Raw genomic sequence first — 15,550 nt, forward strand, 5'->3', positions numbered from 1 at the left:
GTTACAACGGAGTGTATACACGCAAGCCTTAGGTTAACAAACCCAGAATCTGCTAATTTGAGTTCTTCTAACCCTGGGCTTACATTGCAGTGTTGACCCAAAGAATGGCCTGAGCCATGCAGAGCTTGCAGGGGAATGTCAGAAGAGTCTCAAATGTGCAGTACTTCTGGCTTAGGCAGGCCCAACTGCCAATGATTTTATATGGTTCACCTTCAAAAACATCTGCAACACGTTACAAAGCTAGGATTGGCATAAGAGAGGATACGAAGCTTTGAGGAACACCCTTATTGCAGAGCACCTATTAAAAGATGCTGTTTCTGATCAATTGTTCAGCCATAATATATTCTGTACACCATGCTCATCAGTGCTTTTCAATCAATATATTCAAGGCATTATTAAAGTTAAATAAGCAAAATTCAAAGGTCCCATTAAATCCCAAACAGTAAAGCTTTATACATGTGTATTGATCTTAGACTGTAGATTAACATAGCACAAAAAGCTCTGTCACACATATCTTCAAAAAGACAGTCTGTCTTTGGGAAAGGGACTGTCTTTTTGTTCAGGGTTTGTACACACCAAGAACAATGAGGTCCAGGTCTGTGACTAGGGCTAGTAAGTGCTCCCGTGATACAAACAAACACACAAGTAGTAAAGGGATTTCCACTTCTGCTTTACCTTTTGATCTTCTACCAAAGACACTTGCGTTGACTGGTCAGTCTGACCGGTGGCCACTTTTCCTGGACTAGTTTGTTTGGATGGGCTTTTTGCCTGTACAACCATAAATATGCTGTTAATGTGTCAGACAGATTTTAACACGGTATTTTTGTTTAGTTTTAAGAAAACTAATAAACCAACCAACCAATCATACAAACAAAAACAGAAGAAAATGTAAATAACTCACCCCACCATGTTGCTTTTGCTTCCCTTTAGAGTGATGTTTAGTTTGAGACTCAACTGGCTGTCAATAATAATACAGATATATTAGAACATATAGCTATATTAGAATAGATTAGAAAATATTTAACTATTAAGAGTTATTCACTCAAGTAAACTACACTAAAAATTATTAACATACATGTAATCTGTTCTACTAGACAATTTAGAGACACAGGAAATTATTATTTTCTGACTGTCAGGGCTGCACAAACAAAGGAAGACACAATTCCTGCTCCAACCAGATTACATATATCCCAAGAGTATAATCATGGGCTTACTATGCTCAAAAGGGGAAAGCGATATCTGGGAGTAGTTGTAGCCAGGCTTTAAAAACAATGGGCTCTTTTCAAGGGGTTGTAAAAATACTTCTCTCAATTTATTTAAAGCCTTTTTGTTAGCTATACATTCCTGTTAGTTTACTTCACGGTGATAATTTTTCTTTTAGCCTCTCAACTAATCTCAAGGTAAGCACAGTTCACACTTAGCTAGCTCAGCTGATGATTGCACAGACATACCCTGGTCCCATATGATGAGAAAAAGCATAGTTGGGGTTTGTGAAAATGAATCTCTCTTCATTCATGCACCGTTCAAAGTTTGAAAGAAAAGATCTTGGAAGAACCTATAAATACGGGTTATCTTTATTTGTAAATATGTACTTTCAGCTTGGTCAAAAATAAAAATGGGCCAAAACTTTGCATATATCCTTCAAAAAAAATTATTGGAATCATTCTGTTTTATTTTTATTTTTAAGCTAGTTTTCAGGTGCCTTCTCCCATCTCCTGCAGAAGAGAGAAAGGGAAAGAAAGAGAGAGAAAAAAACCCTAACTTTAAAAAAACCCTGAAATTTACTAGGCAGATAGGGAAACCTATTCCTCTCCCTAGAAAAACTCTGCAGAAGAGCAAGCAGTTGGCAGAAGAAGCATTGTGAATTCTAAGACAGCCATGCAGCAACACAGATTTTGCATCATGTTCTATGAGCACCTCCCTTCCCTGAGAATAAATGAGGTCAGCTTTCTCCGTTCTTTCCCACCCACATATGACCCTTAAGGGTGAAAGGTGCAGGGTGGATTTAATGCTAGTTTCTGCTTTGAAATCTGCTGCTGGAGTGGAAGCCCAACACAGTGCCTGCTCCCCAGAAATGTGCTACCTCCACTCCCAACATGAGGAGCTCCAGGGCCTACCACATTTGAATGCATTTGTTTCCTTCTACCCCTTATGAAAAGATGGAAACATCTGATCCAGTGATGGCAAAGGATTTAGCTTATCATTACAAACTTCTCCGAAGAAGAACACACGCTGATTCAACAAAAGCAGTAGCTTACCTTTGGTGATTGTGCTACTTTTCCAGGTTCTGTTTTTGCAGTTTGTGTGGTCTAAAATATAGAAGATATTATATTCAGAACAAAAGATAAAAAAGCAACTTAGTTCTTTGCAATGACGATTATCTTCTCATGTTTTAAAACATATTGCATATTTATACACAAACACTCAAATATAGATGTATTATAAATAAATAAGCGTCCTCATCCTGCAACTTACAAATACAGGGACATAGGACTTCGGCCATGCATTATAAATTACTGGAGCAGGGCCGAAACACAGCAGATGAATACACACACCTATTATTTATATACACATTTCACTTGGGCCATGAAATAAGAATACGGAGTAAAGATAACCAAAAATTTCACTTTCCCAAATTGAAGTTGTTTCAGCCACATCAGAATGATACTCCTATGATTCATCTCAACTCAAAGTACAATAAGTATCATTAATATGTTGTATGTCTGGAGGTTATGAATTCCCACAACAAATAAAACAGTGTGGTTATTGCCAGAAAAGTTACTGAATATAGGTGCTTGTAGTCATATCTGCTTACTTTACTGAGGCCTTGTCTACATTGGGAGTGTTTTGCTGGTATAGTTATATTAGTATACTACACTGGCAAAGCATGCCCAGTGTGGACACAGCTATACTAGCACAGCTGTGCTTTTGCTGGCATAGCTTGTTCCTCTCCCCAAACAAAATAAGGCTATGTCTACACTTATACCACTACAATGCAGACAGGAGGGGCTCTCTAGTCACTATAAGTAAATCCATCTCCTCAAGAGGCATTAGCTAAGTTCTTCTGTCTGTTTACTATTGTCTACACAGAGACGTAGGTTGTCTTAACTATGCTGCTCGAGAGGTGTGGGTTTTTCACACCCCATAGCAATGAAGCTGGGTCAATCTAATTTTCTAGCATCAACCAGCCTGAGCTATATCAAGAGAAGTGCAGTTTTGTTAGTATAAACAGCATTTACCTTATGGGCTTCTGCCAGCACAGCTATGTCTGTCACATATCACACCTCATCATACCCCTGAGCAACATAGCTAAGTGGCAAAACTTCACAGTGTGGATATGGCCTGACTTTTTTCTTCTTATTTTTAGGGGTTTTTTTAATTGTACTCCTGCAGAGTTAACACAGCTATTGGAGAGTTAGCTGTTAGTCAGTGGCTCAGCATTCTTTTTAAGTTTTAGCTGCACAATCACTGAGGGAAATCCTGGCTACAATAACTATATGGAAAGTTAACTTTTAGATCCTAAACTGAGTTTCAGGACATCAGTTAGAAAATACATATTTTTACTTGTAAGGAAGGCACATTTAGAGACAGACATACTAACAAGAAGCCACATTTTTATAGCTATCTACAAGAGAATCACATTTAAAATAAAACAATGGATATAACCACTAGATTATTATTTAAGTGTGCAATTTGTCTATTATAATTTTGAAAGCTTTTTTCCTTCACCTGAGAGGCATTATAAATTATTTAGATGTATTTTGGCTTTTACCTGTATTAGTTGACCCCACTGTGAAGTTTACTGAACAGTTCACTACTTAGCACGCAACAAATAAGAAAAAAAATTAAACCCATGCACAGATCCACAAATTTACATGTGAAATTCGGAGGTTGTGCACATGCATGCATGAACACAAACGACACAAAGATCTTGAAGCTGCAGATTAAGGTATATAGCATGACATCATAATACAGTCAGTAAATGATAATGCAAGTCAAATAAAACTGGGAAGTAGGAGTGAAATTCCTGTACTCCACGCTGAAAATAAATCACTTCACCTCACAGACCATATATTTTAAACATACTGATAGCCTCTGGATTTCCATTTACAAAACTGATTAAGAAGTTTTGTTTCTCAGATACATTCACAGTTTGTATGCATGCATTTACACACTAAATGCCAACCATATGTATATATGCACACGAATACATGTACATATTCTGATGCATGCACACACACACACACGCACGCACGCACGCACGCACCCACACTCAACACCATCAATCAAGTAAATCAGTTATTGAAGTAGGTAATCCTAATCTTTCATGTCTCCTGGTCCAAAAAGGTTATTATTGTTTGTGCAGAGATGAAGCTAGAAATTGTGTTCTAACATTACTGCACTATCAATCAAACAGACTTTTGCTGTGAGTTGACGGTTGGAGCAACGAGGAAATGCAACAGATGTGAAGGCACGAGGAACCAGAATAATTTGTTTTTGACAATTGATCTCCAAGGTGTGTTGGGCCCATAAGGAAGATTGCAGTGTGAATAAGCGTGATAAACAAAAGACTGGAATTGAAGATTATTAGCTCATGCCTCATGGGGGAAGTGCTAAGTGGTGAAAACATGCTGCTGCAGTGACTGAAGACAGAGGACACAGTCAATTGTGCATCACCTGAACTTTGTTTCTCTTCCTGCTCTGAGACTGCAGTCCGCTGGTCTGGCTATGGCTTGACGTAGCCTGGTATTAAAGTACAAATTCCATTTTTTTAAAAAATGCATTTCCTAAGAAAAGTAGAGACTTGTAGGGGGAAAACGAGATTAAAAATAAAGTATTTTACTACCATTTATGTTTATACATGAAAACAGATGTAGTGAAACTCCAAGAGATGGCTGTTACTGAGAGTTAAAGTGAAACTCTGTGCTGCTTGCTTTACCAATATTGTTATTAGTAACCATATGTGACTATTTTCTTATGGTGCAAGGAGTCCTTTCTCTGAATGTTTTAGATTGCAAAGTACAAATCTCATTGTGCATTTACTGGATGGTTTATGTTTTAAATTCTTAAGGGGGTTAATGTATTTTTTAAAATTAACATTAAGCAGAATTGTTCACAGTACAAAGTATTCTGTTATATAAATACTAGAAGAGACAGCATCAGATGTGTAAGTGTTTGATTTAGGAAATAAAAATCTATAACCAGATGTGTTTTCATTTGCAAATGCAACTTCAGCTCCTTCTGCCTGTTTAGATCTTGCGAGCAAGTAATGAAGAAACATATCAGGATGTTGCTTTCAGAGTTATCAGAGAGGTGGATAGGCAAAGTGAAGGAACAATGAGACGTACACAATCTGGGAGGAAGGGGAAGAGGAACAGTAATTGGAGACTAACTTTGTCATTCAACATAGAAGTTACATTTCAAAACAGCTACATTTCAAGACGTGGAAAAGCTTTCCAGGATCTGGAGGACAGCGCTTCTTATTTGTTTGTGTTTCTTTAACAGTTTATACACCTTCCATTCTTATTTTATTGGCAGCCAGGGTTTCTACTGATCAATGATTCATAATGGGTCCCCAAATATGAATTCCAAGTGGGACCCTATGCTCTGTCTATCCCCTAACACAGGATAAAGATAGGATAGTAAATTCCTGCGGGACTCTATGCTCAAGTCTTCAAATGTTGTAGGGTGGGCATTTATGCCCTGCTATTGTAGTTATGTTTTTTTCCTGCAGACATTCTTGTTTTGAATTTATAAATAGAAAAGTGACTACTTTTTCTATTAATAGATAGCCGGTTTGGTGCCATCATACAGATAATGCTGCACGTAAAGAGCATGTTAGGAGTGCATTCGCTCTTTGATGCAGGTTCATAATTAATCTATCTTCATCAGAAAACAAGTCTTAAATCAGTGACAACGAATCTCTACATTTCTGAGTAGTGATGATAATGAAGGATTAGACAACAGTTTAATAATTGTCCAGTTTATTGTCAGGTGTATAGTATCTAGATTTTTTGGACTGTCTGTGGAGGTAAAGATTTATAAATTAGATATTTTGGCATCCACTGTGGCTACAACTGCCAAAAGAGCTGAGGCTACGTCTTCACTGACAGCGGCAAATTCACCGCCGTCAGATCGATTTCTCTGGATCGACTGAGCAGCCAGTGAAGACCGGCTCAGTCGATCCAGAAATCAATGTATTAAGACCACCTTCTCAAGTGGCGTAGCGCTGTGTCGATGGGAACACGGTTCCCGTCGGCGCAGTGCAGTGAAGACAGCGCGCAGAAGAGAAACAGAGAAGTCGACGGGAGTTACGCAAGTTTTTTGCGTAGCTTGCGTAACTCCAGTCGACTGCCGCCGAATCTCGGAGGTAAGTGTAGACACGGCCTGAGTCACAAACATCCTTGAGCAATTACAGCACTACACTGTTTGAACTGGCAGAGGTGGTACAAAGGAAAAGAAGAAGAAAGTTGCCTTTTACCACGTAATATTTTGACATTTAAGTAGTTGGTAATTTTAAAGGTGCTACAGCTTTGAAAAATTTTAACATTTACTGTTTATTTGTAAAGGTTTGGCAAATGAAGCTTCTCTTGCTAAATCAGACTGCAGACTAAATCAGAATGTTGAAGTGGATTCTCCCTAATGTGAATAAATATAAATAGGCTGATAGTGGACTTCAACCTCCAAGTGGCATGATCAAATTTAGACCTATCAATCTGGCATTTGATTTACATACGTATAACATTAGAAAAATCCGTATCTTGTACCTCTGTTCTCTACCTGATCTGGTCCGGAAAGCTGACAACATATTGAAATGAGCAAGAACCCTATTCTGGAGTGCAGGACTTTTGTCAGTATCAATATTCTGATCCAGAGCAAGAATTAACAGATAGGCAGAGAGAAGGGACAACATCATTATTATATATTTTTTTGTATTATGATAGTGACCAAAAAGCCCGAATCAGGATTAAGGCCCCTTTCTACAAAGACATAGATGAAACAGCCCCCTGCCTTGAGGAGCCTGCAACCTTACTGAAGGCACAACACAAGTGTTAACGAAAACAGAAAGGAAGATACTAGAGAGGAATGAGGGTATCGTTAATGAGAACATGTGATTTCACATTGACTAAGGCTCAAATCCTGTACTAGGACTATTCACATAAATAAAGTTACACCTGTAATTAAGGGTTTGCAGGATCAGGGCCTTTGTGCATAACTCAAGAGGTTCTGAATAAGCTAAAATGCTTAATCCAGAGTCCACAAAGTGTTTTGCATAAGAGGATAAGTGTCTTTATCCCTATTTTACAGATGTGGAAACTGAGAAACAAAGAAGTGACTTGGTCACGGTCATATGAGTCAGTGACAGTCTGAAGTAAAAACCAGGTCTTCTGACTCAAATTGCAAAGATTCATTCCTTAGGACTTCATACCTTTGTTTCAGTGGGTTTCATATCTGGTGCTTTTGTTTCGACAGCAGAAGTGGGCTGTGTCTGGGGGGAAAAAAAATCAAAACATTACTTCAAAACAATTTCACCTTCACTTAAAATGTTAGCTGATTATTAAAACAGATGTTTGTACCATTCAAGCATATAGGCTTGTTAGAACTCAGGCTAAAATTCAGGTTGAGGATTGGAGATTTGGCCTATCACTTTTATTTCAATTCTCTGTTGCACTAGAGAACATAATCCTAACTCTGCTTCTCTGTGAGTAGGTAGGGTTCCCAAGCTATACTGTAGAAATTGCTTCATCTCTGAAGTATGCTGAAAGCAGATTTCTAACTGAATACTGGAATATATAAGAATCCTGCTCTCCAATACAGAAACACATATAGATATTGAAATGTATATACTAAAAACAGGATTCTTGCATATTTTAATGTGTTTGCTCAAAGACAACCTCGGATTTGTTAGATTGCCAAAAATGTTTAATATACACTCAGAGTCAGACTTTTAATGCCAGAAATTAGGAATTTCATTATCATTATGATAATCATAATCATTATCAATATGAAAATCATTATGATTTTCTAGCCTAACTTCTTGAGTAACACATGCCATAGAATTTCAGCAACTGATTCCTAAATCAAGCCCGTATCTTGTAGTTGAGCTACATCATATTTTGCTTTTTTTTTTTTTTTTTTTAAAAGACATCCAATCTTGATTTGAAGACTTCAAGTCATGTAGAATGCACCAATACCTCCATAAGCTGTTTCTACCGTTAAATCAACTTCACTGTTTAAAAATTGTGCCTTATTTTTAGCCTGAATTTACTTAGCTTCAGCTTCCAGAAATGGACTTAGTATTCCAGTAACTGACTCAAAAATGTTGCATATGGAGGTAATACTACCTCCCTATTCCTATTTAATATTCCTCTGTTTATACATCCAAGAATCACGGTAGTCATCTTAGCCACAGCATTGTCCTAGGAGTTCATGTTCTGTTGGTTATCCACCATGATCTCTAAACTTTATCAGTAACTGCCTTCCAGAATACAGTCTCCCATCCAAGGAATGTGACTTACATTCTTTGGTCCTAAATGTAGGACCTTGCACTTTACTATATTAAAATGCATATTGTTCATATGAACACAGTGACAATGTCACTTTCCTCATTTACCTCTTTTCTCTTAGGAGAGTTTCAAAAAAGGAAGAAAATTTTTTTAGATCAGTCAATGGTGAACGTGTCCCAATAAGCATTTCCAAAAATCTTCCAGAGCCCAAATTTTCCATCATAGAAAAAAAAAAAAAAAAGGACAAAACTAAAGGAAGTTTAAAGAGACATGGACAATTTATAATCTAATGGCTTTTAAACAATGAGCTACCAAAAGTTTCAGGTACTAAATCTGTCCCTGAGCCCACCTGCCAATTTGTGTGTGTCATGGGGTGATTGGCCCCTTTTAAGTCACACCTGAGCTGTGATTAATTTATTGCTTTCCAGCCTGAGAGGGCAGGACTAAGGATGATAGTAATGGACACCTGGGCCTTATACAAGATGGCTGAGAGAGACGAGTCTGAGAGTGGAATCGCAGGCAGGACGCCAGGTACTCCAGGTGACTAGCCTGAGGGTTCAGTGCTCTGTATTGGAGTAGGGAAGGAAACAAGGAACAGAAACTCAGCAGAGGCTGAGAATGGTACTCCAGGGGAACTGGCCTGGGAGGCTGAGTACTCTATCCCAGAGCCAGAAAGACTAATCAAAGGTAGCCCAGAGACTGGCCTGAAGAGAAATCCCTGAAAGGCTGAAGAACCTTCCTTTTTTGTTGGGACTTTTTACTTTGACTTTTGCTACCCCGGAAGGAGTTATGCTTGCTTGTGAGTTGGCTGGAGGGCTAAGCCACATCTTCAGCACAGACCAGTGTATGAAGAGTTGAGGAGACAGGGAAGGAATCAAACAGGGAGGGCTGCTAGTCCCACACTCAACCAGAAGAGTGCATTATCCAGCAGCCGTGCCCCATCACATTGTGGATCTACAGTACTATTTTTCTATTTTTAAAAGAGATTTTGATCTCTCCCATCTGCTGTATAAAAGACCCACACAGAAGAAGAAAAACTGTATAAGATAAACAGTGAAAGTCTAATACACAAAAAGTGTCATCACAATGTACAAAGTAAACAAACGGAATAAGTATAGGAACCTCAGTTATAGGTAAAAGTTGTGCGTAAATACATTTTAGTGACAAATAGTGTCACTTTAATTAAGGCAATAATAGAGCTGTGCTGCACAATTAACAGTCACAAGCAACTTGTTCTCCACTCTTTCTTATATCCTGGATATATTAGGAATAGATTTACTCTCTCCAAATATACTTGGAACACAACATACAACTGATCCTCTAGCTATAGAGCTGTTCTGCATATTGTATGTAAACAAGTCCATTTTTCTCTCCAGAGGAATGGATGCAATATTAAAATGGAAAAATAAAGGCACATTCTGAAAAAAAGTGTCATAATCCATAGACTTCTACATGAAGGATTGAAACAAATATTCCTTTTGACAACCTCTTCTATCTTTCTCAGGTAACAGGTAAACTCCAGGGGATGAAGTCTCTGTATCTTGTTCTACAACACAATACTCTTAGGCAGAAGCAGATTACACATATGAAGTCATCCGAGTTCTTGCTACTTGACTAATAAGTATCTGTGCCACCCCTTCTCACAGTAGTCACCCTCACTGTCATGTAGTAAAGATACATATTAATACAGATGAGCACACCACCTCCAAACATGTAATGCTACACATTATCACCAAACTTTTTAGGAGGTCTGGAGTCACCTTTTTCTCACGATACACTGACAGAATGAGAACATAAGAATGGCCATACTGGGTCAGACCAATGGTCCATCTAGTCCAGAATCCTGTCTTCCGACAGTGGCCAATGCTAGGTGCTTCAGAGTGAATGAACAGAACAGGTAATCATCAAGTGATTCATCTCCTGTCGCCCATTCCCAGCTTCCAGGAAACAGCAATCCTTGCATATAGTTGAAATACATGCAATAAGAAGCATTCACAGCTTCCTCTCTCTTTAGCACCATGTATGCACACCACGTAGCACAAATTACAAATAGATGACAATGCTTTCTCAGAAAATGCTTTTTCAGAAAGCAGTCTGTTTAATGTGACTATGCCAAATAACTATGTTTCCATCTCTGTCAAAACGTCTCACAGAACAGTTTCACTCAGCGTTGTGAATGTCTGTTATTAAATAATGACAAAGATGAAGGGGTTAACTCCAAGCAGAAAAGTCTGAGAAAGAATAGGTGTTGGCCTCAATGGGTCAACAATGATGTGGATCCACTAGCCATTCTCCCCAGAAAAGGCCTGAGCATGGGTGGTGTGGAAACCAAACGGCTCCCTCAGTAGCATGAGGCACAGGCTGTTCCCCTCCTGCAGCAGACCTGCTCTATGGTATATCATGAAGGGGATAGGACAATGTTAACAGGGTCTTCCTGCTGCTTCTGGGGCATAGTGCACCCCAGGATGCACTGAAGGAGTGTTCCCCCTGTGGTGCTCAGAGTTCAAGGACCTCAACTGCCTCAGACCCTTCACTTGAATGGGCATCACAAGGCAGTGGAGGGAGGATTTTTGTCCTCCCAATCTTTGTATCACCCAAGGCCCCCTTTATCTGTAAGCAAAAGAAAGCATGTTAATAAATAAATGTGTAGAACTGTCATGCTTGTTTGATATCTGCTATACTACCGACAAGTTGGCTGTTTGATGTGAGGCAATTTTGGATGGTTTCCTTTTACTGTTCTTGGTGGTGGTGTGTATGTCCATGCGCATTAGCCAACAGCATGCTGTTATAAAAAAATGTATTCTCCATTTACCGCAATCTAAGTGTATAGAACAGATCAAGTTTTGTCCTCTGATGCAACACAGGAATGCATGTCAGGCTTGGAGATAAACATTAAAATGTTGCCTAGTAACTAGCACAATAGCTGACTCATTAAATAGAATTTGGAGAGGCTTTAACATGTTTGCGGGCACACCCTATTGTACTATGAGAATAATTTGCTCTTGTTGGCCTGTATCACACAGGCCACCTTAAAAAGATTACACGGTCAAACATATATGGTTAACACAAAACAGTGACTGTATTTGTTTCAGAACACTATCATTTTTGTATTATCACAACTAAAAGAGAAGGGTTTTTTTTGTTTTGTTTTTGTTTCCTACACTAAAATCAGTTTATTTGTGCAGTATCTTTTTAGTATAAAATACATTTGAACCATCACAGCTCTGCTTTGCACAGGAAGGGACTTACTAGAAAGTGATTCTACAAAGTGTCCTTGAAATGTATGCTCATGTGGAATAGAAAACGCAGAAGGACAGAGATGAAAAAACGAGGCTCAATGTGCTTCAGAGGCAGGCAAAAGAAAGTATGCTCTGAGCGCTTATTATAGAATGTAATTCTGCCCTCACTAATATCCATGCAATCCCACTGATTTTAGGAATATCAGTTATGGTCGTGTATCTGAGGGCAAAATTTGGCCCAGTAGTACTTCTGGTAAAGAAGTACTTCCTCCTACCTGGGGCTCTGTCATAGGCTCCCTGTATGGCCTGAGGCATGTTATTTAACTTCTTGTGCCTCAGGCTGACTGTTTGTAAAATGGGGATAACAATAGCCATTTCCCAGGCTGCTATGAAGGTTAATGGATTGATAAGTTACTTAATATTTGAATTATGTTTCAAAGGTACAAAATGCTATGAGTTAAATTTTTCACTCCACCATAATGGACGGAGGAGACGAAAACCTGGGACACCACCTTAGCCACCTCCATCTCACCTTCCCTTGGACTTGTGGAAACCTTTCAATGGGTAAGAAGGGGCCAAGAAACGGGCCCAAAGACAGCTGCCCCACACGGCATTGTCTCCGCCATAAATCCATGGGGATTTCCCCAAAAAGTTAATGCTTTCTCAATACTATGCTCTTTTACACACACACACAGTTCCCACTGACTTGTTATTTCGATGAAAAGTTGCACATATGTATCCAAGATACAAATTTGGCCTCAACATTTATTCAAAAGTTTAAAAAAAGTGACACACAGACAGTGTAGATATGCAGGGGTTAAAATCTGAATGAAGTGCCATTCACCTGGAGCACTCTCTCACCTGGTTCTCTTAATTGCTAGGTGATTCCTTCCCTGAAATCAGCCACAAAGCAGATATAGTCAAATATCAGATGGATTAAAAATTTAACGAATTTGGATCCTAGTCTCAGAAACAATTTTGGATTCACCCAGTCTCACACTGTGACTGGTTCTTGTACTTTAACAACTAACATGTCATTCCAATACATTTTAAAAACAATTTAGGAAAATTATGTCTCTCTCTTAAAACTAAGACAAATTAGTTAATGAGTGAATATATACAAGTGGAGAGAACATTCGAGAAGAGGTCTTGCTTCTCTGTACACAACCACTACCAAAATACAGTGCCCAGCTGAGCTCTGGTATACACACTGTGTAATGTGGAAATACCACAGAGTTCAAAGAAGGGCCACAATAATAATCCAGAGGTCTTATGAGGTGAGGTTTTAAGGAGCTCCACTTATTCAGTTTAACACTGAAGTTTGAGAAGTGTTTTGATCACTGTGTATAGGTACTTGCAGATGGAAAGATATCTAAGGCTAGGGCTAAACTGATGGTGGCAAAGTCGATTTCTCTGGATCAACTGAGTGGTCAGTGCAGACCCGCTCAGTCAATCCAAAAGTCGATGTACTAAGACCAGCTACACAAGTAGTACAGCGAAGACGGAGCGCAGAAGAGAAGCTCAGCAGTCAACGGGAGTTACGCAAGTTTTTTGCGTACTTTGCGTAACACCCATCGACTGCCACCGAATCTCACAGGTAAGTGTAGACAGAGTCTGAATGTGTGCTTTGGCAGGGACAGCTGTGGAGGCCCGGGGGGAGGGGGGAATGGTGTCCATCTTTGCTGACAAAGGTATAACAAAATCCAATGGCTAAAAATTGAAGTTAGATAAATTTAATCTTGAAATAAGATGCAATTTCCTAGCAGTGAGGATAATTAAACATTGTAACAGCTTACGAGGGGAGGTGGTGGCTTTAAAATGAGATTAGATCTCTTTCTAACAGATATGCTTGAATCCATCTTCGGGGAGAAATTCTATGGTGTGTGGTGCAGGGGATTGGGCTCGGTAGTTGTGGTGGTCCCTTTTGGCTTTGGAATCTGAATCCCCCCTGTTCATTCCCTTCCTTACAGAGCCATGGGGAGACCAGGATAGACTACACTGCCCTCAACACGCTTCTATCATCTGCAATTCCGCATTAAGACAGTGACTATAATCTTCTTTCATGCTTCAGGGCTTCAGACAGTCACCTGCTGGGATCAGGAAGGAACTCCCTCTCTCTCTCCCCCCCCCCCGGAGAGCACAATGGGTTAGATATAGTCTGTGTGGATAGGTGGGTGGTTGTTTTCTTCTTCACCTTCCTCTGAAGCACTAGACATTGGTCACAGCTGGAGATAGGACACTGGACAGGGTGGACCAGTGTTCTGAGTTGGTACAGTGAATCCTCTTTCTAGATACCTGGCTGGTGTATCTTGCTCACATGCTCAGGGTCCTGCTCACCAGAGTAGAGGTCTGGAAGGAATTTTCCTCCAGGTCATATTGACAGGGAACTTGGATTTGTTTTTTGTTTTGTTTTGTTTTTCTAAACTTTCCTCTGAAGCACTGGGTGTGATTCACCTGCTGGGATCATCTTTGAACATATATTTCATTCCTGTGGCACACAGTTTAGTCTTGTGAGGACTGAAATGCTTTAACTAAAATCTTTTGGCTTACTATAGGGGTATCTTAGTGAAATTTAAAAGCCTGTGATATAGAGAAGGGCACACTACATGATCTAATAGTCCCTTCTGGCCTTAAACTCTATAAAACTAGGTTTTCTGAAATATATGCTCATCTATTTCACAATGAAGTTATTGGAATATGGAGAAATCTGTACATAGTTAAATATTCAAAACAGAAAGTGACAACATAAGAGTCAGATTAAGTACTTGAAAATCATGTAAATGTGGGGGGGAAGTACCTATAATGTACGTCTGCTTAAAGACTGCCTTACCTCTGTGATTTGTTTTAGACAGGTACTATGTGGGAATAATCAGCATGACTTTTTTTTCTAATCCTTCCATTTGAATTAAAATTGCATTCATACATGAATTATTAAAAAAAACAAACAAACCTGTACCAGCATACGGCCAGCACCTACTATCTCTGTTTGATTTTACAAATATTGTATGCTATACACACATTTTTTTATTTGCTATGCTGATTGCTGGGGAGATAATCATGGAAAACTAAAAATCACTGGAGGTAAAAATTAGTCTCTTTATTACTAACTTCTGGTTTTCTGCAGAAACCTTTAATGGACTTCTGCTAAAATCATGCCACTAAACCAATACTGGCCCTAATTCAGCAAAGCATTTATGTATGCACTTAAATCTAATTAAAATCAATGGGATTTAAGCATGTGTTAAGCCAGGGCTTAAATTGCTTTTTGGAACTGGCAAAGTTCGTTGAATCATTACCTTACTGGCCAAATTCCTTAATAGACATTAGGTTTTGAATCTTCAGATAAAAGTGTATCCTAGACATATTTCCTATGTTTATAATTCTACATAAACATCCATTATAAGATCAACTAACAAACACAAAGACCTTGTTGTTAGAAAATCATCAATGTACCCATATAATTATTCACACAGGATTCCTTAAACCTTCCACAACTTGAAAGAGTTCGCAAGAAAAATATTTTTAAAATAAATTGAATCTCCCTTAGGGACTAAGAGAATCAGAAACTTGTTTGCTCTTGTGTGACCACATCTCACAGTCAAGAACATCAAGAATGAACTAAATATGGTAGTTATAGTTCAATCTGCATTGGACTGTGGTTTATTAAAGTATATAACTTCAATATGTAAATTAACTAAGCCTGGAATTGAAGCTGCATTGAGACTACGGTATTTTCTTGTAACAAATGAGGGTGAAAAATCCAAAGGAGTAGTATGCATCAAGAACGCTGGGTGGAGCTTTTAC

General features: G+C 38.8%; 1 protein-coding gene across 5 annotated transcripts in view; it reads right to left on the bottom strand.

Annotated features, from left to right (window-relative positions):
• Positions 1-15,550, bottom strand: part of CAST (calpastatin) — a 98,875-nt gene that overhangs the window by 38,943 nt on the left and 44,382 nt on the right. For 4 of the 5 annotated variants that reach the window (XM_067569265.1, XM_067569262.1, XM_067569263.1 and 1 more), the window contains 5 exons: positions 7,430-7,489; positions 4,678-4,743; positions 2,259-2,309; positions 902-958; positions 676-768 (listed from right to left, as the gene is read on the bottom strand). In XM_067569265.1, the coding sequence (XP_067425366.1) occupies positions 676-768; positions 902-958; positions 2,259-2,309; positions 4,678-4,743; positions 7,430-7,489 (327 nt within the window). The remainder of the gene's footprint in view (positions 1-675; positions 769-901; positions 959-2,258; positions 2,310-4,677; positions 4,744-7,429; positions 7,490-15,550) is intronic. The other variant, XM_067569264.1, reaches the window with a different exon arrangement.

This window comes from Emydura macquarii, unplaced genomic scaffold, assembly GCF_026122565.2.
Source record: "Emydura macquarii macquarii isolate MOO-44397 ecotype Brisbane River unplaced genomic scaffold, CSIRO-AGI_Emac_v2 contig_2897, whole genome shotgun sequence".
Lineage (NCBI taxonomy): Eukaryota > Metazoa > Chordata > Testudines > Chelidae > Emydura > Emydura macquarii.